We start from the raw sequence: 26,927 nt of genomic DNA on the forward strand, positions 1-26,927 counted from the left end.
TATTGTGGGCTGAGATGCCCACGTTTGCTCAAGCACGGCAGCTCATTCGTTTGAATGGGCTGCTGTGCCGTGTTTCCCGTAGGACCACAGGGAAGAAAAAAAAAGAAAAAAAAAAAAAAAAGGCCATGCGGTTTCCTTGCAGTTCCAGCACCTGCAATCGTGCTGCGAGCTGAGATACATAGGAGTGGCATTCAGAATTTATGGCAGCCCCACATGCCTCACAAGAGCAGCGCAGTTCAGCTGCGGGAACAGGTGCGGCTCCTTCACCCACAACCTGCAGACTAGTGCGAACCAAGAGTCAATTTGTGTATACAGACAAGACGGAGAAAATTAAACATTTAGGCTTCATTCACACCACATGTGCAGAAAATCTGATGGAAATTGACACGCAAGTTTCACTTGCAGAGACATCAGTTTACATCAATTTTCATGCACGTTTCAATGAGTTTTATACACGATGCAGATTACTGCACAGAAAAAAATCTGCACGTGATACTAGTGTTGTGGTGTGAACAGGGCACAGAGAACAATTGATTTTGTTGTGCCCTTGCAGAACGCATACAGAAAAACTGATGTCTCTGCACCATGGTGTGAGCAAGGCTTAAAAATAAATAAATAACCACACAACATCAAAAGACTAGAGAATAAAAGAGAAAAATCACTGAAGGTAAGAACATACGCCAAATGAGAGGTTGCTGTCTGTTTTAGTTGCTGTGTTCTCTGTTTCAAACCATCCTTGGAAAGTGTTGACAGACGGGCATCACCTTCTGGGGGTATATATGGATCAAAAATTCCAGCTAGAATAAAAAATAGAATTAAAATTAGCACACAGCCTATGACTGGGAAACAAAAGGAGAAACACCAAAGTGCTGTTATGGAGTATACAGGATGTCAGTAATCAAAACAGGTTCAGATATTTAAGCTAGTTCATTAGAAAATCATTAATTGTACTTTAATATGAATAAAAAAAAAAAAAAAAAAAAGTAAACAGCATCATAAACCCTACTTACCAGCAATGAAGTGCGTCTCCTGTCACCAGATACCCCTGCAGTAGTGATCTTCTGGGGTTAATATCAGAGATTGTGCCTGTGACAGGCATTCCTCATTCCTTTTCACCTTCACTTTCCATTCATACTATAGTTTTCCACAATGCAAAGCATTCCGTGGTTAGAGGAAAAGGTCCACCTCTTCCAAACACAGAACTCTGCACTGCATAATGTTCTGGCACTATGAATGGAGAACAGGGGCAGAAAGGGTGTATTACTTTCACAGCACTGGAAGATTATTGCTGGTAGGATATCCGTGGGCAGAGGACTGAGAATTTCTACTGTAAACAGCAGCCACTAGTGTTAAAGGGTTAGTTCATGGTATCAAAACACTAACCTATGTAAGGAGGCCTGTAGATAAAAACAAATGGATTTTGACAAAAGTTTGTTAAACTCCCTAGTGCTCTGATTATGTCCATATTTCTGTGCTCAAAGCATCCGCCAGATTACATTGCCAGGGACATCACAGGACCGCAGGACAAGGTAAGTGATCGAAGGATCCCGGAGTAGCGCCGCATGGTAAGCCCGAGTGTAGCTCGGGGTTACCGTTTGTGGTACTGAAACTTTACCCGAACTACACTCGGGAATACCCTGGTAATAGATATAGGCCATTTACCTCCTGAGGCCTTGGCAAAGAACTCCCAGACACAGCATCATCACATTCTACCTTGTTGCTAGGACGATGCTATGGCACTCCCAGCCAGCACTGCTCACGCCCATCATCACCAGAGATGGTGTGGTTCACCATCTCCATTGCAGCATCACTAAAGCTCAGAGCTACTGTAACAGTGAACCCTAGCAATGTCCTAGCAACAAGACAGGGCAAGCTTCGAACTATGAGAAGTGTTTTTTCCCTTTGAGTTTACACCTCTACCTGGTACTACTGGTGAGGATTTAAAGGGGACTGGTATCAATTTCCATTCGAGTGGTCTACTGTACCTAGTTCCAACTGGCGAATGATCCTGTAAAGCCCAGAATATTTAAGAGCGCATTTGACCTGTGTGTGCATAGGTCAATAAAGTGTTACTAAACCCACAACAGTAAAATCAGTCTGTATAAAGCATGCTTGTTATACTCACTGTGGAACCTAAGGGGTTAATCCCTCTGCATTGATCCTGACTTCTCTGCTGCTCCTCTTGTTCAAATGTCCACGTCTTATCTTCTAAGATAGACTGAACTGTAGCCATTCTGCACATGCTCAGTTTAGTGTGTATTGCTAGAGAAGTTTTTTTTTTTTTTTGGGAGTGTGCATGTGATCAGCACAGGGCCAATCAGTACTCTCCAGACAGAGATCGGGGTTTTGCATCCTCCCAACGCAGAAAGAAAACTCCTCCTACAAGCTGTAACCAGTGCTCTGCTGAACACTGATAGAAGTCACAAGACTGCTATCTGCTGATGGGAAAAGGTATTTAGCAGTTTATATTTACTAAAATAATTGCATTTCCATGTTCGGTGTACTGTGGGAGACCAGATATAGTGAATGCAGAGTCCTGGGTTTAGTAACACTTTAAGGTAAGTGCGCATTACGTGTGGTAAAGGCGCACAGTATTATGGGACCCACCGGTGTTATTCGTCCTGGGAAGTGTGGAACATCTACATTGCCCATGTTCAATATATTACATTGGACTGTTCTGTGGGACTTATTTGCATAATTCACAATTGTTTGCACTTTTGTCGCTTTATGTAAATGTCATTTATATTTTCACTCTTTGTGGGACTTCTCTACATATTTACAGTCATTACTGATATTTTGCCATTTTTGTACTTTATTGGGTTTGTACTGGTTGGTAGGGGTTTATTACTCTGTATGTTATTAATTTAATTAGATTATCATGATATGGGGTTTTTTAAGCACCTAAATGGGTTAGGTGGGCTGGTGGGTATTTACTGTATTTTCTATTGATTAGCTTCACGTTTTTATTCATTTATTTATGCATATTTATATTTGATACACTGGTCATTGGATCTCTTTATCCTATTTATGTGCACTTGTTTTTTTATTCAGTTTCTTGTTGAGACAGAATATTTACACCTTTTTTGTATATTATACAGCCACTTAGTCATTTATTAGTTATGTTAATATTTGTTTAGGATTTTTTGCACTTTATTGGGTTAGAAAGGCTATAAAATGTTTATCATCAACATTTAGGTATTTATTATCCCTTCTGGGGTTTAGTCGGTTGTCAGTTTTGGCATCATCTCCTGCTGAAGGTTTTTTGAGGCAGCACATCATTATCTTTATATATACCGTAGTTATGTTTATGTGGGAACACATTTGGTGTTTGCAGCAGCTGCTCATTATTACTGAGAGTTGGCAGCACACTTGAGTCTGTTTGTCTATTTAGAGTGACTATAAACCATCACCTTGTAAAATAACCCATTCAGTTTAAAATAGAAATGAAAGGCAAAACATTTGTGTATAGATATAAATTAAAAAAAACATTATAAATACTTGTCCCCCCTGATTTATAAGTGATCACATACCCTCTAAGCTCCTTATGCAGCAAAGAGCAGGAGGAGAAGAAACAGCAGTACACTGATCTGCACCGGTGAACTACTATACATGGGGGGGTTGTCAGAACCAGTCTGATCATTGAAGGAGAGCACACTGAGTTCCCAGCATAGCTAGAGAACTGACCGCTGTGTTCTCCTGCCTAGTATGGTCAGTTTTTAATAGGAAAGCAGAGGGACTGGCAGGAACACTAGGGACTTCACACAAAGTAAGTAATAATAAATAGAACAGGATACAGTTTCATACAAATACATGGTACAACAGGCACATAATCAGGGATATGAATTGTTGGCTTTACATATTCTTTACTTAAAGCTACACAGCTGTAAAATACCGTATTGTCTCAATATTTTGTTAACTTGTATTGATGAGAAAAGTTCAAAATAGAAAGTCCTTCCAGCTCTTGCATAAACTCAAAAATTGATTTAATAATAATATTACATAAAATTAGAAATATATTGGAATACAGAATGTTTAGATAATGTCCAAAAAACATATAGTTATGTTCGTAAGATAAAAATTATATGTAATTGTGTGTATAGTATGGTGTGAACCTGTAAGCTCCCTTAGCCTTGCTTCTAAAAAAAAAGTGTGCCTAAAAAGTCTTTGTTCTGCTCTATAAGGAGCAATTCAGCCCCCACCTTCTCCTAAAAGCGGGCTGGTTTTCTTTTCTTTCTCTTGTAGCCCTACAATGATATTTGGCAACCGATGTATAGAACAAACTCTCAGTCTTCTCCCTTCCCCTAGGAGAGAGTCTGAAACTTAATCCTTGGAACCTCTATAGTCAGAACTTCACTGACATTCCATCAATCAGGGTAAATGTATTAGATATATATATATATTTTTTTATTATCGCCTAAAGGTAATCTTAATATAAAAGTTATATCATATATAAATGTCTTAATCAAGAAATATTGCAGTATTCATTTTGTAAGCTTAACATGTACGGGGCAGCACAGTGGTTAAATGGTTAGCACTTCCGCCTGGCAGTACTAAGGTTGTTGGTTCAAATCCCGACCACGGCACCAGCTGCCTGGAGTTCGCATGTTCTCCCTGTGCCTGCGTGGGTTTCCTCTGGGTACTCCGGTTTCCTTCCACATTCCAAAGACATGCTGGTAGGTTAATTGGATCCTGTCTAAATTGGCCCTTGTATGTGTATGTATGAATGTAAGTTAGGGAACTTAGATTGTACACCCCTTGAGGGTTAGGGACTGATGTGAACGCACAATACATATGTAAAAGCGCTGCGTAAATTGACGGCGCTATATAAGTACCTGTAATAAATGTATGAAATAGATTCTTACAATGCTCCTACTAGTGAAACTTTAGCTCCTACCCACAGAGATGGGTGAGGGAAAGCTAGACTAATTACTAACACGTCAGTTGAATGTAGAGAAAAAGCTATTTTGAAAGGTGTGTTTTCATCCGAGGGACCCGTGGTGGTCGTGGGGGGGGGGGGGGGGGGGTGATGGAGTGTTACCAGAGGGGTTAATTTTATCCTGGATTAGGGCTTTAAGGAACTGTCTGGAGTTCATCTTGTATCCAATGTTACCATAGTTAATAACAACAAAAGTGGCAATGTAACTTAATTCCTGTCCAATTTACAATTTTCTGGTACAATACAAGGAATATCACCCCAAAACAAGCTGTGACCCAAAAAAAAACAAAAAACAAAAAAAAAACGACAACTCAGCACTGTCAAGTATACAGCTGTAAACTACTCGGACCAGGAGGGGGGGGGGGGGGTCAATAAACATTAGGCCTGTACAAGCTACAGTTTGTACAAGTAGTAGAAGTGTTGAAAAAAAACACTGGACCTTAGCGGCACACGTCTTTCATTTGTCATTAAATGAAAAATGTATTACATGAATATTGTCAAATATACATCCAGGGATGTTCAATTCATATCATCCAACACCTAGGTCAAGTAGTTCCAGGCGCCAGGCAAGTAGTTTTTTTTTACCTTTAGCCCTGCTGCAGGCAAGCAGCAGGGCTCACCTGTCAGGTGGAAGCATTCGGGCGGCAGCGCTGCATCCCGATTGCTTCCACAGAGCTCACTATGTTGCCATCCTCCGCCCCCCCCCCCCCCCCCACTATGTCTCCCAGGCTCCATTTGCCCATCTGCGGGCCCGGTTCAACGGGAGCTGATGGGTATAGGGGAGGGAGGAAAGCGGCCACATCTGCTCCCCCTCCTTTCTTGTCCTGACCTGAAAGCGATGTGATGTCACTTCCGGGTCCCCGTTGACAGATTTCCCGGCGATCGAGGCGGGAAAGAACGTAATGCAGTGCGATGTGCACTGCATTAAATCCACTGGAGTACAGGGAAGACATGCAGTGTCTTTTAGACCCTGGATGTCTCAAAAAAGAGAACCGGTCACTAAAAAAAAAATCATCATATAGGGCAGGGGTGTCAAACTGGCGGCCCTCCAGCTGTTGCGAAACTACCTTTGGGAGTCATGCTTGTAGCCCTCAATCTTGCAATGCCTCATGGGACTTGTAGTTTGGCAACAGCTGGAGGGCTGCCAGTTTGAAACCTGTGACATAGGGGACTTTTTGTCCCCTATGTGATGAAAAAAATAAGTAGAAAAAAAAAAAAGTTTTGGTTTTGTTTTTAAACAATTAAAGCTACAACCAAGCATATAACCTGCCAACATTTTTCAAGGTCCCCCACATATGTATGCACAAACGTAAAAGCATGCTCTGGGGCGCCTACACATGAAAACGACAATTGCTATACACATGTTACATATCGCCGTGCACACCAAAGTGAGAGCAATAATTCTGGCACCAGACCTCCTACGTAATGCTAAACTGATAACCCATCAGTTTTTTTACAAAATAAATGGATAATTTATTGCTTTTTGTGCCCTAAAATTAACTTAAGTGTATTTTGTTCTGAAACTTTGTGTTTCCTAGACCTTTGTGATAATATCGTGTGACATAAAAGATTGGAGCTGCCACTAATATATTCTCTAGGATCTCTGATTTCAGAAAATATTTAATGTTTTGGAGCTCGATGTCATCTTCAGGCCTTAAATGAATTTTTAAACGTGTACAAAAAACAAACAAAAAAAAAAAAAAAAAAAAAAAAAAAAACGCAAAAAACAGCTCCAGCAGCAAAAGGGATAAAAGGATAAGCCCAACAACCCCCTTTCCTGACAAGCACCCAAAGCCCATTACATTGCAAGGTCTCTTCCCTCCCTTCTAGTTCCTGGGTGCGGTGTTGATGATTGGCAGGAATGGGAGGAGGAGATATACAGCGCAATGTTAAAAATATTAAAGTTTAAGTCGCCATAAAGCCTCTTTTGTTTTTAAAAGCCCCAGACATTACTTAAATCACCTCAGATTTAAATACAGTTTTGGTTAATTTTTTTTTTTTAGGACAAGTAGATTGCCATGAGGGACAAGTAGATTGGGGTACAGATTTAGTCCCTGGAAAAGTAGTTTTTTTCAAAAATGTCCACACCCCTTTACAGCTCCTCAATATATCAATAGAAGATTTCACTACCTGTGCAGGAAACATTAATTTGTCGTTCCATGAGTTCTTCTGGAACAATAATTCCAGCAGCCTTTGCTTTCCTTGCAGTTTCCGCATTAGTGTTATATCTGGCTCCTACTGATTTTGGAGCACTGAATCTTTTCTTGGTCCTTACTGGTTGAAGCAAGATTGGAATGATCAAACGACTTGGGTTCAGGAGAGAAATTAGACCCTAAAAGCAGAAAATTCTTATTAAAAAAGGTATCAAAACAAAAAGGTGTCACAGAAGGAATAAAAGACTATCTACATTATGCACTCTATATTGACAATCATTGCCGTGTCATATGAATGGACACAAGTCATTTGTACCAATGGGACTTCTAAATTTCACAGCATTTTGCAATTGGGAACATTTCTGCTAGTTATGATAGACAGTAAAGAAGTGCAATTATGATGTATATGTGGCAGTCACATTTGAAAATGACTTCTTGCAGGTTCTCATGCGTTGCTGTACTCTACAAGCCAAAGAAAAAAAAAAAAAAAAAAAAAAAAAAAAGGTTTGCACAAGTAACAATGTATGCATTCAGATAAAGTTACAGTTGCTCTCCTAGAGGGAAAAAAATGTAAATGGATTTACTAAAAGCAGCACAACAAATGTAATCCGGACTGTGCAATATGAAAAAAATATGCAACAATGGTTTGGTGGTAATTCTTGGACACCACAAATAAATATAAAATAAAGGCTTTCACAATAATCTATTGCAAACACCAAGCTTACGTAAAAATTTTATAAAATAACCTAAATCAACTTAACCCTGAAACTTAAAGTGAAAGTGAAAAAATAAAACTCAGCAGCTACAAAAACTGTAGCTGCTCACTTTTAAAAAACAGCCACTCACCTGTCCCACGATCCCGCGTTGCCCCCGCTGCAGCCCGTTTCACCGGCCGTCCTGTATTCCAGGTGTCGGCATCTTCAGTGTGGGTACCGAATTGTGACAGCTTGCGGCTTCACAGTCAGGTACCCACTGAATAGCCCTTCGGGGACCTGTCACGGAGGGGGGGTAGGAGGACAACTTCCGTTTCGGATTACCTAGACCCAAAGGTGCCAATCCTTAATTGGGAGCGGGGGACCAATCTTTAAAAGCAGAACTTCCCCTTTTGGGTGGAACTCCGCTTTAAAGTGATCCTGTAGTGACACAGGGGCTGACAATGCACAGCGAGGAATAGTGTATTGGACACACTTGAAGTTTCAGATACTAGCCTCTGCAGGAGTTCTGCACTACGGTTAAGGTTTAAAGGGTAACTCCACTTTTGGAGAAACAAAATTAGTAATAGATATAGTATATACAAATGCAACTCAAATTATATTGTAATTGTATATCAAAAACGACGTTCCATTTTCAATTGTAGTGCTGTAATTTTCTGTAAAATGCAATGAAATATGGCTACCTGGATACGTTCCGTACACAGATGGTGTGCAGAATTCCCCCTGCAAATGTAATTTCCTGCTTGTGTAATTGACTCACTGATTTCCCAGAAGTCTGCACTAAGATATAGGTCAGATATAATGTAATTTTTGGTGAGATACTCCCAAAGGGAAATCACATCTAAAGGGCTGCAAACCCTGCCACTTTCCACATTAGAGCCCTGCAGGGGCAGCAGCTGATTGATGATTATAAAACCACTCCCATACAGATTTACTGTGGACATGGGCACAGATAGACAGCTATTTCTTCAGAATTACAAAAGGGCAGAAATCTGCAACATCGGTTGCTAAAATCCCTGCAATGTATAGTGGGGATCGAAAGTTTGGGCACCCCAGCTAAAAATTTGTATTACTGTGCATAAAGAAACCAAGGAAAGATGGAAAAATCTCCAAAAGGCATCAAATTACAGATTAGACATTCTTATAATATGTCAACAAAAGTTAGATTTTATTTCCATCATTTACACTTTCAAAATAACAGAAAACAAAAAAATGGCGTCTGCAAAAGTTTGGGCACCCTGCAGAATTTATAGCATGCACTGCCCCCTTTGCAAAGCTGAGACCTGCCAGTGTCATGGATTGTTCTCAATCATCGTCTGGGAAGACCAGGTGATGTCAATCTCAAAGGTTTTAAATGCCCAGACTCATCTGACCTTGCCCCAACAATCAGCACCATGGGTTCTTCTAAGCAGTTGTCTAGAAAACTGAAACTGAAAATAGTTGACGCTCACAAAGCTGGAGAAGGCTATAAGAAGATAGCAAAGCGTTTTCAGATGTCAATATCCTCTGTTCGGAATGTAATTAAGAAATGGCAGTCATAAGGAACAGTGGAAGTTAAAGCAAGATCTGGAAGACCAAGAAAAATATCAGACAGAACAGCTCGCAGGATTGTGAGAAAAACAATTCAAAACCCACGTTTGACTGCACGATCCCTCCAGAAAGATCTGGCAGACACTGGAGTTGTGGTACACTATTCCACTATAAAGAGATACTTGTACAAATATGGTCTTCATGGAAGAGTCATCAGAAGAAAACCTCTTCTACGTCCTCACCACAAAAATCATCGTTTGAACTTTGCAAATGAACATATAGACAAGCCTGATGCATTTTGGAAACAAGTTCTGTGGACCGATGAGGTTAAAATTGAACTTTTTGGCCGGAATGAGCAAAGGTACGTTTGGAGAAGAAGGGGCACAGAATTTAATGAAAAGAACTTCTGTCCAACTGTTAAGCATGGGGTTGGATCAATCATGCTTTGGGGTTGTGTTGCAGCCAGTGGCACAGGGAACATCTCACGAGTAGAAGGAAAAATGGATTCAATAAAATTTCAGCAAATTTTGGATGGTAACTTGATGCCATCTGTGAAAAAGCTGAAGTTAAAGAGAGGATGGCTTCTACAAATGGATAATGATCCCAAACACACCTCGAAATCCACGGGGGATTACATCAAGAGGCGTAAACTGAAGGTTTTGCCATGGCCTTCACAATCTCCTGACCTCAACATAATTGAAAATCTATGGATAGACCTTAAAAGAGCAGTGCGTGACAGACAGCCCAGAAATCTCAAAGAACTGGAAGACTGTTGTAAGGAAGAATGGGCAAAGATACCTTAAACAAGAATTGAAAGACTCTTGGCTGGCTACAAAAAGCGTTTACAAGCTGTGATACTTGCCAAAGGGGGAAGTACAAGATATAAACTCTGCAGGGTGCCCAAACTTTTGCAGATGCCATTTTTTTGTTTTCTGTTATTTTGAAAGTGTAAATGATGGAAATAAAATCTAACTTTTGTTGACATATTATAAGAATGTCTAATCTGTAATTTGATGCATTTTGGAGATTTTTCCATCTTTCCTTGGCTTCTTTATGCACAGTAATACAAATTTTTAGCTGGGGTGCCCAAACTTTCGATCCCCACTGTACATAGATCACCCAGAGAGGAATTCTTTTTTCTCAACAAAAAAGGAGTTACTATTTAAGACATCACCATCTTCTTCTTAAGTCCTTGTTCACAAGGTGGCAAGAACAGGCATTTCAAACACATTTTAACCACCCCCCAAAAGCCTAAAATAGCATCCAGAGGAGATCATGCATATGCCACAGGCAAATGTAACTTGGCTTGTTGAGTTTGACAGGTGGTGCTTCTTGTGAAACTCGCCTATCAAAGTCAATAGAATCGCACCACAACTGTGAGCCAAATGTTTGGCTTGCGGTTGAAGCATGGTTTAATCCATATTCCACATTCAACAAAATGCACAGGAATTCAGGAATGGCAGGATTGCCCCTGAACGTCTGAAAGCCTCTATTCTACCATCCCCTGAAAAGCTAAAACATGCCAATTGCCTATTGCAGTTTTCCTTCAAGCCCAGTTCACAAAGGTTTATTGTGGAAACACACCAAAAATGCATTACCAAACACTTGTGGCAACACGTGTCATGCATTGTGACATGCACCAGCTTAGGTACTTTCTGTCATTCAAAAGAAAGGGGGTTTCTAACACAATGCACACAAAACAAGCAATAATGCATGTTCAATGCATATTCCTTAGGGCAACGCACCAATGTAATCCAGCCCTGTTTTTCCAGACTGCGACATCAATGCTCCACATCCATAACACACACGTCATAACCTCCCCTTTTCTCAGCTATTCACAAAATGCTTACAGTGACTGTGCGTTTTCTGAATGGCCAAGTAGGACTGCCAGTGTCTAACTAATGTGGAGCAGCGATGTGTGCAGCAAGCATGCAGTGGCGCAGTATTTTGGGTACCTATTCAAGCGATAAGAACATGATGTAACACCTCCACACATCCCAAATGCCCTCTAAAAAGTGAACCACTGCAGCTTGTTTTTTGAAAGCAGTAGCTATGTTACTCATACACATGAAGAGGTTTTTACACAACCCATCAGATCCATGCTTACCTGGAAATTTGGTCCAAAGGCTCTCTGCTCTGCACTGAGATCTCATCATCCATCAAGTATTAAAGTGGCATTCCACACTTAATCCTAGCTACTCTTAAGACCCTCCCCACTCATAACACCTGTGTTTACTAACCTGTGCAAGAAAAATGTATATACTTAACCCATTTTCAGCCTGGTCACATGGTCCACTGTGATTGCCAATGTCGTTGCAGGGGGAGAAGAGGGAGTGCTCAGTAATGGCTACTAAAACCTGGAGCCATGAGGTCACCCAGAGGTTTTAATGATCCATCTATTATCAGTGGTCCCTCCTCTTCCCAAAAGCCATGCTGGCTCACAAAGCCTGCTTCAGTCACATGATCCCCTGTGTCAGCCAGCAACAGCTGCAGGGGAGAGTAGAGTGTGCTCCTAAAATGGGTGAGTAAAGCTTGGGGCAGTGACCTCTCCCATATACTTCAATGTCCTTCCATTCATTGCCGGCACTCCCTCCGCTCCCCTGCAGAGGCTGACACAGAGGAGATCATATGACCAAACCAGAGTGGCCTGAAAATAGACAAGTACATACATCTTTCTTACATGGGTTAGTAAATGTAGATGTTCGGAGGAACAAGGGGACAGTTTCAAGATTAGTAAGGGTTAAAGCAGTATTAAACCCAACACCAAACATCGGGGTTGATTTATTAAAGGCAAATAGGCCAGTGCAGTTGCTCTAGATCTGAGGGGAGTATGCAAGCAAAATAGAAACAAAAAAACAAACAAACATTTTTGCTTGCACATGATTGTATGATAGAAATAAGCAGCACTTCCCTCCTCTCCCCCCCTCCCCATTTTAGAGCTACCCCTTAGATCTAGAGCAACTGCACTTGCAGTGCACAGTATATTTGCCTTTAGTAAGTCAACCTCATATTGCAGCTCATTAATTCTTACATGTGGTGGTTTCATTAGTTTTTGCTTTTTAGGCTCTTATTTTTATTTGGTGATTTGGCCAGTAAGCTTGTTTCTCAAAAGAACAAGCTTCCTTCCAGATTTATCAGTTACAGTGCTGAGACAAACCATTTACCACTGCCAGGGGTGCTTACAATGACCAGCTGTTAGGTCAAACCTTTATCCTAAGAGGAAGACAATGGTTTGCTGTAACTGCTCAATTTGTTGGTGTATCTAAATCTGCTAGTTCATCTAACATTCCCCACCCCAGACTGACAATGCTGCTGTTCAAAGGTGTCCCCTGAGCTCCTTCATCCAGAGTAGCTGCACTCTAATACAGGAGGTATGTTACCGGTCAGATCACCAGGTGAAAACAGATCCTTTAAAAAAAAAAGTAAAAAACGAATGCAGCCACCACATCTAATGGTTGGTAAACTGCAATATATACAATTTTTGGTTTGGGATTTAATACCGCTTTAATCACTTGCCAACTGCGCTATAGCCAATTGACGGCTACATTGCGGTTGTCCAGTTCTGGGAGGGTTTTATATGACGTCCTCCCATTCCCCCCCCAGCCAGAGCTGATCACGTGATGTGGTAAAAGGCCAATTACAGCGACCTTTACCACGTGATCAGCTGTTTCCAATGACACAGCAGATCACCGGTAAATGCAGCTGCCGATTATTGACTGCACTCTCCTCATGGCGTGAGGAAAGTAGTGCCAATAACTGGCAATTGGCAGAGGACAGATCGGCACTGATTATCAGTGCCCTGATTATCCGTGCCCAGCAGTGCCACCCACAAGTGCCACTCACCTGTGCCCAACAGTGCCACCCATCATTGCTGCATATCAGTGCAGCATCATTAGTACCGCCTCATCAATGCACATCAGTGAATGAGAAAAATTACCTGTTTGCAAAATGTTCTAATAGAAACAAAGAAAAACTGCTGCAGGGGTGCATGAAATCATGTATATATACGTGATTTTGCAGTTCCGGGTCGGGGGGGGGTGTGCGTGCACCCTACCCGTGCTGCCATTCGTGGCCTTGGCTGTCATGGTTTCGGCCAGTGATTACTCACCAGCACTTGGTGATCGGCAAGTAATACCGATGGGGGAGAGAACTGTATGTAAACAATACAGATCTCCCTCGTGTCAGCTCCAGCACACTGCTTTGTATGACTCTGTGTAGCAGAGCCATACAAAGCAGCGTGATTGCATTGAAGCACACACACAGCACATAATGTGAAACAGCAGTTAACCTTTCAATTGTGTCTCATGTTAACCCCTTCATGCCCAGTTCCATTAGTAGCATCAGTGCTTTTTATTAGCACTGATCACTGTATTGGTGTCACTGAGGATGTCAGTGACACCAAGTCAGTTCTCCCCAGTGCAAGAATGCCTACCACTGTCCCACTATAAGTCACTGATCGCTGCCAATACTAGCAAAAAAATCTATATCTATACCACCATTTGTAAATGCTATAACTTTCACGTAAACCAATTAATTTCCACGTATTGGGGTTTTTTGTTTTTTTAGCAGACATGTAACAGGATACATTTTGGCCTAAATTTGACAAAATTAGGTTTTTTTTAATTTTTTTTTACTGGACATAGCAAATAGTCAAAAATATTGTTTTTTTTCAAAATTGTTTTTTTTTTGCATATACAGAGCAAAAAAAATAAAAAAATGCACAGGCAATCAAATACCACCGAACAAAAGCTGTATTTGTGGGGAAAAAGGACATTTCATTTCCGTGCAGCGTTGCATGACCATAACGCAAAACTGGCCTGGTCAGGAGGGGGGGGGGTAAATCCTCAAGAGGACAAGTGGTTAAAGCAGTAAACAAGGGACAGGATTCGTAGTGGAGCTCCCAGGAAGGGGCACAATATCTCGTCCAATAGAAAGACGTTGTGTGGAAGCCCAGGTCCCAGCGGACACTGCTCGCTCACCCTCTCCACACACACAGGTTTATAGCTGCCAGCTCGGCCCGTTCTCATCACACACACTCTGGAAATGATCGCCTCCTCCATTCACAAGCTGTCAGTTGTCATAGCCAGCTCGCCCTACTATCTACACACAATAAACCATGACATCAACCGGCAGCTACAGTCGGTGCAGGGCGCCAGCTGAGCCTCCAACAACCGCCTCCTTGCTTTCCTTTATTTTATAACCTTCAACTCCCGCTTCACCCACCGTTCTACACACGCTCCTGGAGGCCGCCATGTTTTAAACGTCATAAATGCGCATCCCCGCCCCCCAAATCTGTCCCATTACGCAGCACAGCCGTCACTTTTAAAGCTACCCCGCCCACTGCTGACCGACACACAGTGCTGATTGGTTGCATTTCTTCGTTTCAAGTCCATTAACCTGCCATTGTTTTCCATTCCTGCCTCTAAAGTGTGTGTGACGTCAGCTGTTCTTGCGATGACTCCGCTCCACATCCCCCCCATTCTCACACAGACACTATATAGACGATGAGAGGATAGCACAGGCTGCCGCAAATACAGCTCCCAAGTCCAACTGTCACTTATTGACAGAGACTGGGCCTCTTTTTTACTAAAATCCCTCCTTCCCCCCTCATTTTGTTATGTGCACACCTTGGCATGCGTGCGCGGTGACGTCATTGCATGTCCGCCATTTAACCACTTCCATACCGGGCACTTTTACCCCCTTCCTACCTAGACCAATTTTCAGGTTTCAGCGCTCTTACACTTTGAATGACGCGCGGTCATACAACATTGTACCCAAACAAAAATTTTATAATTTTCTTCACACAACTAGAGCTTTCTTTTGGTGGTATTTAATCACTGCTGGGGATTTTATTTTTTGCTAAATTAACAAAAAAAAGACTGAAAATTTTGAAAAAAAAAAAAACGTTTTTCTTTGTTTCTGTTATAAAAGTTTGCAAATAAATAATTGTTCTTCATAAATTTAGGCCAAAATGTATTTTGCTACATGTCTTTGGTGAAAATAACCCAAATTAGGATGTATTTTTTAGTTTGTAGGAAAATTATAGAGTTCACAAACTATGGTATAGATCTGAATATTGATCAATCCTGAAGTACTGACAGCCAATCTAATTTCTTGAGGTCCAAAAATGTCAGAACAGTACAGATATCCCCCAAATGGCCCCTTTTTGTAAAGTAGACAGTCCGACATACTTCATAAGAGGAATGGCGAGTTTTTTGAAGTTGTAATTTTTTTGTCATAATTTTTCAGAAAAGAAATTAAAAAAAAAATTTTCACGATTTTTTTTTTACATACTGTTACCAATGGAGTACAGTGTCATCATATAACTGGCATGGCGGTGATCAGGGACACTGGTAACAGTACAGAAAAAAAATGATAATTTTTTTTATTATTTTTAGTTTTTATTACATTTTTTTCTCTTTTTTAAGATTTTTTTTCATATTGCACTATGACCAAAGTAGTATAATGTTACCATAGTAACATTGTACTACTTTGGGGAAGTTTTCAGTATTTGTTTCTTTTACACAATTTGCTCATAGCAAAGAATTACTTTGCTATAGGCAAGCATTTACGTGAATGACATCGATTCATTCAGGGTTTTTTTTTTTTGTGATTAGCCGTGATTTGGCCACGGCTAATCACATGAAACAGCTGGGCTGTGATTGGCCCAGCTTGTGCATGTGATCGCTGTGACCATTCACAGCTAGACAAACTTGTATACAATGGATGGCATGAAAGGAAGCTGTGAAGGCATGAAAATCGGCCGTGTCCGAGGTACACGGCCGGTGACAGATCTCGCCACAGCGCTGCCCTGCAGGCATGCGCAATGCGCGTTCTGGAAAGGAAGCTATATGGCGTCCAACCGGAGGGACAAGCTGTTCGCCTGGCTGCCATCTGGCTATAGGCCAGGCAGCAACTGGTTAAAGGAGCTCTAGACATGGAAACACCATTGTCAGCTCCTAGGTGGGCAGTTGTTAGAAACCACAGGGCCCTAAACAACCAACCTGACAGGAACCCCTCCCCCCCAAAAAAAAAACAGTTTACTATGCTTCAGTTATGAACACAGAGAGTGATCAGCACCGATCACCATTGTGTTCAGGAAGGGGTTGGTAAATGTGACATATTTACTGCACCCTTCCCCCATTCTCCTGAAGGATCTTATTGTGTGCTTGCAGCTGGTGGTGGAAAGGACAGTAGGGAAGACGGCAGTACTGCGGGGGTAGGGGCACACAGGGAGGCCTTGGCAGCAAATGTATTGTGCACAGGGAGGGTGATGGGTGCAGCGGGTAGGGGGGAGCACACAGGGGGGCCTATTATTATTATTTATTTATTACAGATACTTATATAGCGCCATCTATTTACGCAGCGCTTTACATATATATTGTACATTCCCATCAGTCCCTAACCCTCAAGGGGCGTATAATCTAAGGTCCCTAACTCACATTCATACATACACGGGACAATTTAGACAGGATCCAATTAGCCTACCAACATGTCTTTGGAGTGTGGGAGGAAACCAGAGTACACGGAGGAAACCCATGCAGGCACAGGGAGAACATGCAAACTCCAGGCAGGAGGTGCCGTGGCTGGGATTCAAACCAGCGACCCGAGTACTGCCAGGTGGAAGTGCTAACCATTTAGCCACTGTGCTGCCTAAGCAGCAAATGTATTGTGCACAGGGAGGGTGATGGGTGCAGCGAGTGGGGGGGAAGGGGGGGGGGGGCACACAGGGGGGCCTAAGCAGAAAATGTATTGTGCACAGGGAGGGTGATGGGTGGGGGGATTGGCAGTTACTGGAAATTATCTCTGTATGGGGCAGCTGAAAGCCAGTAGGAGGGAGAGGAGAAGCTTTCAGCTGCTGCAAGACATCGATTCCAGCAATCACCCTTCCTGCCTACATCCAATTCACCCAGCTGCCTGCACACCGTACAGAAGGGCTGGTGCTACCTCCATATCCACAGCCCTGGCTCATAGGCCCAATACTGACATATCGGGGTGTGTACAAGGGGCCTTCTGTTTATTGTTCCTTTTTATTTTATTACACATTTTTTAATTAACACTTTTTTCTTTTTTTATTTAAACACTTACGATCCAGAAGGTTTAATCCCCTTCATGACCAGGCCATTTTTTGCTATTCAGCACTGCACTATTTAACTAGTAATTGCACTGTCATGCAGCACTGTATACAAATTCAATATATATCATTTTTATCACACAAATAGAGCTTGTTTTGGTGGTATTTCATCACCACTAACTTTTTAATTTTTATTACAGAGACAAAAACTTATCAAACATTTTGGAAAAAAACTAAATATTTTTTTCGGCTGAAAAGCATCAAAATGAAATACAAGTGAAGCACTTCCAATAAGACATAACAAATCAAATAACATATAACCTCATACCATAACCCTTTATCATAAACAGATTCCCCAGTATTCAGTATCCTTTTGTAAATGTGCAGAAAGTGTGTGTGTTCACTGCTCAAAAAAATTAATTGAACACTTTGAAAAAACATCAGATCTCAATGGGTAAAAATATCATGCTGGATATCTATACTGATATGGACTGGGTAATGTGTTAGGAATGTAAGGATGCCCCATCGTTTGATGGAAAAGAAAATGATCAACCTACAGAGGACTGAATTCAAAGACACCCCGAACAATCAAAGTGAAAAAATGACGCAGCAGGCTAGTCCATTTTGCTGAAATTTCATTGCAGCAACTCAAAATGGTACTCACTAGTTTGTACGGCCCCACATGACAACATCAGGGCATGCTCCTAATGAGGTGACAGATGGGGGTTTATTTACTAATGCTGGAGAGTCCAAAATCAGACTCCCTTCTGCACAGAAACCAATCAGCTTCCAGGTTTCATTGCCAAAGCTTCATTGAACAAGCTGAGGTTAGAAGCTGATTGGTTTCTATGCAGAAGGGAGTCTAATTTTGGACTCTCCAGCTTTAGTAAATAAACCCCATGGTGTCCTGGGTTATTTCCTCCCAGATCTGGACCAGGGCATCACTGAGCTCCTGGACAGTCTGAGGTGCAACCTGGCGGCATTGGATTGATAGAAACATGATATGCTGGAGGTGTTCTATTGGATTTAGGTCAGGTGAGCGTGGGGGCAATTCATTGGTAGCAATTCCTTCATTCTCCAGGAATTGCCTGCATACTCTCACCACATGAGGCCGGCATTGTTGTGCATCAAGAGGAACCCAGGACCCACTGCACCAGCGTAGGGTCTGAAAATGGGTCCAAGGATTTCATCCTGATACCTATTGGCAGTCAGGGTGCCATTGTCTAGCCTGTAGAGGTCTGTGCAACCGTCCATGGATATGCCTACCCAGACCATAACGGAACCAACACCAAAATGGTCATGCTGAACCATGTTACAGGCAGCATAACGTTCTCCATGGCTTCTCCAGACCCTTTCACGTCTGTCACATGTGTTCAGGGTGAATCTGCTCTCATTTGTGAAAAGCACAGGGCACCAGTGGCGGACCTGCCAATTCTGGTGTTCAATGGCAAATGCCAATGGAGCTCTATAGTGCAATGAGCACAGGGCCCACTAGAGGATGTCAGGCCCTCAGGCCACCCTCATGAAGTCTGTTTCTGATTGGTCAGAGACATTCACACCAGTGGCCTGCTGGAGCTCATTTTGTAGGGCTCTGGCAGTAGTCATCCTGTTCCTCTTTGCACAAAGGAGCAGATACCAGTCCTGCTCATGGGTTAAGGACCTTCTACAGTCCTGTTCAGCACTCCCAGAGTATCTGTCTGTCTCCTGGAATCTCTTCCATGCTCTTGAGACTGTGCTGGGAGAGACAGCAAACCTTCTGGCAATGACATGTATTGATGTGCCATCCTGGAGGTGTTGGACTGCTGGTGCAACCTCTGTAGGGTTCAGGTATCGCCTCATGCTACCCGTAGTGACACTGACCCTAGCCAAATACAAAACTAGTGAAAAACAGCAAAAGAAATCAGAAAGGATGAGTAGGGAAAAAAATGTCAGTGGCCTCCACCTGTAAAACCATTCCTGTTTTGGGGGTTGTCTCATTGTTGTCCATCTAGTCTACCTGTTGTACTGATTAACAACCCCTCTGCGACTTAACTGACCAGATCAATATCTCAGGAGTTTAACTGACTTGATGCTTTACTCTGATTAAAAAGTGTTCCTTTCATTTTTTGAGCAGTGTGTGTATATATACATATATATATATATATATATATATATAATAAACACACGTACATGTTTATGATAAAGGGTTATGATATGAGGTTATATGACATTTGATATGATATGTCATATTGGAAGCACTTCACTGGAATTTGATTTTGATTCATTAACACAGTGGAGTGATTGCACAATAGGGTGGTAACTGCTTTCCTGATTCAATTTGACTTAATTTAACTTATTTTTTATACAGTTTTGAGTACTAATAGCGCAGGGTTTTTTTCTATTTTTATAAATTTATCCAATACAAAAACATTTTTTTAAAATATAATAGAAAAGAAGAGGAAAAAAGAACAGAATAGAAAATAAAGAATAGAATAAAACCAGACAAAGAATCAGTGAGCGCTCAGGGATCCAATTGAGTCAGCCGCATTTGCACTGAAAAAGGAACCCTAAAACCTTACAGATAATCAGAATAGAAACTAGTGCAGCGCTATAACATTACATAGAGTAAACTGAAGAAATATTAAATAAAACTGATAACAACTATAGATGAAGCGCTATGATGGGCGCAATAAAGTAAATGCAACTGTGAAAGTCTTATAACAAAAAGGGTTCATAAAGTTACAACAGGGAGGCTACTGAAGGACCCCAGTGGAAGCGTCGCTGCAGAGGAGCCTTGTATCCAGAGAAGGAATCCTGGTTCCATGCTGTCTGTCAGATCCATTTAAAGGGGGCTTCATGCAGATTCATTTTCAACATATTGCACTTTAATTATGCGCATCTGGTGAGTGCGCATTTCATTCAATCTTCCGCACAGATAAAGCCACACGGAATTATTGGATACCACTTGTGCATTGGGACCCGGTTGGAGCACTGTATGCTGACCTGATTGTGTCAAGCCTTCACTAGTTTATGAACACTTTTTTTTATAAGACTTTCACAGTTGCACTTAATTTATTGTGCCCATCATAGCGCTTCATCCACTTATAGTTGTTATCACTATTATTTAATATTGATTTATTAATATCATCAATAATACCTATTTATTTATTATTCAATATTTCTTCAGTTTATACTATGTAATGTTATAGCGCTGCACTGGTTTCTATTCTGACCAAAGAATAGAATAGAATACAGTAGAAAATATTAGTGTAAAACAGAACAAAATAGAATAGAAAATAAAGAATAGAATCCACAACATTTCCACCTTTATCAGCAGAATGTATCAAAATATCATTCATTTGTCTCAACCTTTTGACCTTCCTGGGCCACATTGAAAGAAGAGGAATTGTCTTGGGCAACATTTGCTCAGGCATGGCAGCCCGTTCATTTTAAATGGGCTGCTGTGCCTGCGGTTCATGCAGGAAAAGGTTCCCCCACCTGATGCATGGGGGTGCCATTAAGGGTGACTGGCAGCTCTGCTCATCTGTAAAGACCTGCAAGTGGTTGTGGGTGAAGGAACACCAGCGATTCCCACACCTGCAATCGTCCACACAACTGAAATCTGGGGCTGGTCTGCACAGCCCACCCCAACACCCTCTGATACAGCCATGTGGCACTTACTTGCCTGGCACTATGTGGAGCCCACGCATTTGCTGTCACTGGGGGGTTCACAAAAACGGCACTCCCAGCATCCCTTGTGTTGTTCCTGATCCTGAATTATTTGTGCTGGCTGCAGCAGCCTCTATACATATACGACATCCCCTGAGTCCCTCCATACGTAACTGTGCCAGCTTGTCCCTCCCCACCGCTGTGGCTTCTATTCTTGCATGGCATTCCTCCAGACATGCCTGTGTCATGTTGATCTCTCCTGGGGCACATGCTGCCCATGGGCTGGACATCCCCGATCTAAGCTTTTCTTTCACTGTGTGACAAATTATCTCTCATAAAGGAAGACCAATCTAAATTTCTCAGATGCTTTTCCACCAAATATATAAAGAGGGCAATATTATGATCAGATGATAGAGGAGGGAAAATATTGTATTTTGGAGCTAATTTTGTAAGCAAAGATCTGTTCTCCCTATACCAATCTTCTATCTCCTGAACATCTTTTAGCAATTCACTAAGGACCCAGTCATCATGTATTTAAAATCTTCAACTTCTCAACTCATACTTACCAACTCTATATTTTCTTCCATCCCACATCAGAAACCACTTTTCAATTACACACACTTTAAAAATAGTCTAAAATCTTTGTATACCATAAATTCCTGTTCGGCCTTTGTTGGGCAAAAATGTGACCCCTTTTTATTTTCCTCTAGTTTTTTTTCTTCTGCAAGATTTTTGTGACACCGTCTATGTACGAAAAAAAAAAATAAATGAAAAAAATATGGTGCGCTCTCTCTCTCTCATCATAAATAGAACCATAAGCTTTGAAAGCATAAAGTGACAGTCCAAAAGAAATATGACAGATAATAAATGTCCAATCCAGCATATGTTGCATTAACATCCAGCCATAATCAACACCGTGCTTGACTTGTGGCCCCACTCCCTGCTCACCTTGACCATTGACCTATAGATTATTATAGGCCAAAAACTCACTTTATAAAGGAAAATGTGTCTCAAAAATGTCTGATCCGTGATGTGATCATTCCACGTATTATGCTTCTTTAACTACTAGGGGACCGCCCACAGTACATATACTGCGGCAAAGCAGCCCCTGTAGGCAGGATCACATATATTATTATTATTATTATTATTCAGTATTTATAAAGCGCCAATAGTTCGCTCAGCGCTGTACATTACAAAGGGGGACAGAACATGTGACAGAACAATACCAATACAATGCAAAACATGAGGGGATCGAGGGCACATATATAAACATGATCTTTGTTTACATGCTAGGGGGCGCGTGCAAGATGCGCGACCGCCCTGCCCGCAGTACCAATTGCAGCCGCAGGCGTCAATCACCGGGTCCCGTTCGGTGATTACCCGCCGGGTCCCAGCGGTTGCTGGCAAACGCTGAAACAGAGCACAGCTGCATTGTTTTCAATGTAGCTCTGCTCCCTGTCAGTTCCCAGCTCAGTGTTCCAGAGAGCAGAGCTTAGCTTTCCGGGACAGTGCAACAGTGAAGAACACCCCCCCCCGCCCACTAGGAAAACACTCCCCTCACACAGTTAACCCTTTACTGAATTTACACGTATTGGTATTTTGTTTTAACAAAGACGTGTCGCAGAATACATTTTGACTGAAATTTATGATGAAATTTGATTTTTAAATTTTTTTATTGGACATGTTTTATAGTAAAAAGTCCAAAATATTGTTTTTTTTTCTCAAAATTGTTGTTTTTTTTTTTATAGCGCAAAAAATAAAAAATGCATAGGCGATCAAATCCCACCGAAAGAAAGCCCAATTCATGGGGAAAAAAGGATGTAAATTTCATGTTTGTGCAGTGTTGCATGACCACGCAATTGTTAGTTAAAATGACGCAGCACCGTAACACAAACCGCTTATGTAACTAAATACTGCTACAGGGAGGCACAGGTGCGCAACATTTTATATATATATATATATATATATATATATGATTCGCACTCCCGTGGTTTTCACGCCCCTTCCAGATAGCATCGGATTGCCTGTCAGTACACCAGTCATCACATTTAACCCCTTGATTGCCCGGAACACGCTCAATACGTTTGATCAGATCAGCACTATACCAGCGTTCACATTAGTATCGTGTCCCCCAAAATGCAGCATTAGTGGGATCAGCCCCGGCACCTGCCAGCACCTGCATTAGCCCCTACGCTTAGCTCCCCCTTCTCTCCCAGCAAGTGCAGTGTCAGTTGCTCACTGTCACTTGATACATTGCACACAAAACCGCAGTGTTGGTAGAATCAGGCCTGATCTCTGTTAGCACTTGCCGGTAAATTTTGATGACTCTCAGAGTGCCAGTACTAGTGCCACGCTACCTTTTGGTGAATTGTCGAGTACTATTGGCCTAGTACTTCCTGGTCTTTCACATACTTCTTAGATTGTAAGCTCCAAGGGGCAGGGCCCTCCTAACCCTGTTGTATTGAACTGCATTGTTGCTGTATTGTCTTCCGTTATATTGTACAGTACTGAGCAAACTGTTGGTGCTATATAAATCCTGTATAATAATAATAATAATACCAGCACTGCAGTAACACATGGTGACGTGGCCAGTCTCATAAGTGCAGTACAAGCTGGTGCAGTGGCAAAGTATTGTCCCACAACCAACAAGAATTCGCACACAGGCCGTAGAGCCCCTAGTATCCTTCCGGATGTGCTTGCAAATCCCAATTGGCAGCCCACAAATTCTGCAGCACCCGTACTTCCCCCATTCACTGCCCAACCTGGAATTCAGGTGGAAATAGTAAATTTACCTACTCCCCTTGATTTTTTGGAGCTGTTTTTCATGGAAGATCAGTATGCATTGATTGTGGATCAAAGCAATTTATATGCACAACAGTTTATCGCCGCCAACCCAGATTCAAACCTTGCCAGACCATTCACATGGAAACCCATCACGGTTTCCAAATTTAAATTTTTTTGGGACCGAACGCTCAACATGGGCATTACTAAAAAAAAATGAATTGCAGTTGTATTGGTCCACAGACCCGATTCATCATATGCCTGTGTTCTCCGCTGCCATGGCCAGGCATAGATGTAACCGTATAATGTGTTTTATGCATTTCAAGAACAATACACTCTGTCTGTCAGGGCAGGGCTGTGGAACGGACAGGTAGGCCTAGTGGCAGGGTAACGCACTGGCTGACAACAACCACCACAAACAGACCGAAGTCCCTCAGGGCGCGGAGTCTAAGTCCCAGGCTGCCCTTCACCAGGGCCCCTGATGGTGGGGATGGACTTGACGCAGCCAGGAACCAGGTCGCGGCCCCTGAGACACCCCGGCTGCGGTAATGGCCGCCGCCAATGGCGTGTAGCTGGTGAGAATGACAATAGCATAGTCAGGCAAGCCGGGTCGACAACAACGGGACAAAACGGTACAGAACAGTAGACAGAGAATCACAGGTCACGGGCCGGGTTCAGCAACGGAAGGTCAGATCGAAGGAAACCACAGAGAATGGTCTTAGTCACAAACCGAGCCAGATACCAGAAGAGTCACGAGCGTATACACAGAGCTGTAGCAAGACAAAGACACAAGACACAAGTGCAAAGAGCATGTGCGGGCCACAGGCTTATATGTCATCAGCCACACCCCTCTGGGGGATGGACCTCAGAGACCTGAAGGCATAAAAGGATTCCCACCATGCACAGCAGAATCCAAGATGGACGCCAGCACATGGAGTAACATAACCTCAGGGAAAAGGTAGGACCTTGACAGTACCTCCTCCTCAAGGGCCCCTCCCCCTCCGCGGCTCAACAAAAGGTTTCTGAGGAAAGCGGGTTTGAAAAGCGCGGAGGAGGGCAGGAGCATGGACATCCACGGAAGGAACCCAGGAACGCTCCTCGGGACCATAACCGCGCCAATGAACCAGGAACTGTAATCGACCGCGCACCAATCGAGAGTCCAGGATACGGCTCACCTCATACTCCTCATGATCGGCAACCCGAATAAGACGGGGCCGAGGCAGAGAGGTAGTGAAGCGATTGCAGATCAGAGGTTTCAACAGTGATACATGAAAGATATTGGAGATCCGCATCCCAGGTGGAAGGGCAAGGGCATAGGCCACCGGATTCACCTTGCGGAGAATGCGAAAAGGACCGACAAAACGGGGAGCTAGTTTGGGTGTGGGCACCCGAAGATTGAGGTTACGAGTAGACAACCACACCCGACCGCCGACCTGGTATGAAGGAGCGGGCAACCGTCTGCGATCAGCCTGGAACTTCTGACGCTGAGCCGAGTCCCTCAAAGCCCTCTGGATCTGCCCCCATGAAGAACGCAGGGCAGCAAGATGGTTCTCCACAGCCGGAATGTCCTGTGGTGAGAACCTCTCAGGTAATACCGCGGGTTGGTACCCATAGTTGGCCATGAAGGGAGACATCCCGGAGGAGGAGTTGACCGCTGAGTTCCTGGCAAACTCTGCCCTTCTTGGTTAGGTCTGAGAGAGGCTTTGCCAGCGTGGAGAAGTTCCTGATGAACTTCCGATAGTAGTTGGCAAAACCCAAAAAGCGCTGAATGGGCCGAAGACCATTGGGACGAGGCCACTGCAGAACCACCGAAACCTTCTGAGGGTCCATGGAGAATCCCTCCGCAGAAATGATGTAGCCTAAAAAGGCAACTTGGGATCGATGGAATTCGCACTTCTCAAGTTTACAAAAAAGTTTGTTCTCACGTAATCGTTGCAGCACCTGCTTGACATCCTGGATATGGGACTCCATGGAGGCAGAGTAAACCAGGATGTCATCCAAGTAAACTACCACGCACTGCTGCAACAAGTCACGAAGGACATCATTTATGAATTCCTGAAAAACTGCGGGCGCGTTACACAACCCGAAGGGCATCACCAGGTATTCGTAGTGATCGGTTCTGGTGTTAAACGCGGTCTTCCACTCATCCCCCTGTTTGATCCGTACGAGGTTGTACGCCGCCCTAAGGTCAAGTTTGGTAAAGACTGTTGCCCCCTTAAGGCGGTCGAACAACTCAGTAATCAAGGGAATCGGGTAGGCATTCTTAGTGGTGATTCGATTAAGACCCCTATAATCAATGCAAGGCCTCAATTCACCACCCTTCTTCTTTACAAAGAAAAAGCCCGCTCCTGCTGGGGAAGTAGACTTACGAATGTGCCCCCGGGAAAGCGCATCCGCAACGTACTCCTCCATGGCCTTATTCTCCGCAACCAAGAGAGGATACACCCTGCCACGCGGAGGAGTGGCACCGGGTTGCAAGGATATGGTGCAGTCGTAAGGACGATGAGCAGGTAAGGCACCAGCGCGTACCTTATCAAACACGTCCTGGTACTCCCCATAATCAGTGGGCAACGCAGAGTCAGAGGAGGCACACAAAACCTTAACCGGCCCACGGATGCACCCAGCCCCACACTGTGGAGAACACGAGAGAATCTCGGCTGTTTGCCAATTGAAGGTTGGATTGTGCATCTGGAGCCAGGGATACCCCAAAACCACCGAATAGTGCGGAGAAGAAATCACCTGGAAACAGGCCAACTCCCTGTGAACAGCCCCAATAGCTACTTCAACTGGCATAGTCTCATGGGTAACCTGCGGTGGTTGCAGGGGCCTGCCATCTATCGCCTCAAGAACCAATGGGGTAACTTGAGCCTGCAGGGGAATGGAGTGCTGGGCAGCAAACGAGCCAACGCAAACGAGAATCTACCAACGCCTGGGCCGTCACTGAGCCCTCCACCCAAGAGAGGACAACGGTGATCAGTGGCTTATCTCTGCGGAACGCCGGGGACGAGGAGACTCCACCCAAGATCTATCCCCGACAGGATCTCAGGTGCGAGCGTTTCCCGGACGGACCGGACAGGACTGCCGAAAGTGCC

The 26,927-nt window shown here is 43.1% G+C and overlaps 1 protein-coding gene across 2 annotated transcripts in view; it reads right to left on the reverse strand.

Annotated features, from left to right (window-relative positions):
* The window catches only part of MRPL45 (mitochondrial ribosomal protein L45), a 168,366-nt gene that overhangs the window by 82,856 nt on the left and 58,583 nt on the right, over window positions 1–26,927 (reverse strand). Inside the window, exons 1-3 of one of the 2 annotated variants that reach the window (XM_089683946.1) lie at window positions 14,556–14,664; window positions 7,067–7,268; window positions 680–797 (exon numbers count right to left, since the gene is read on the reverse strand). In XM_089683946.1, coding sequence (XP_089540072.1) covers window positions 680–797; window positions 7,067–7,268; window positions 14,556–14,585 — 350 coding nt within the window. In that variant the 5' untranslated portion in view covers window positions 14,586–14,664. Of the gene's footprint in view, window positions 1–679; window positions 798–7,066; window positions 7,269–14,555; window positions 14,665–26,927 lie in introns of those variants that run through there. The other variant, XM_089683947.1, reaches the window with a different exon arrangement.

The sequence above is a fragment of the Staurois parvus genome, unplaced genomic scaffold (assembly GCF_062004578.1).
Source record: "Staurois parvus isolate SC_StPar_1 unplaced genomic scaffold, SC_StPar_1.0 ptg000328l, whole genome shotgun sequence".
NCBI lineage: Eukaryota > Metazoa > Chordata > Amphibia > Anura > Ranidae > Staurois > Staurois parvus.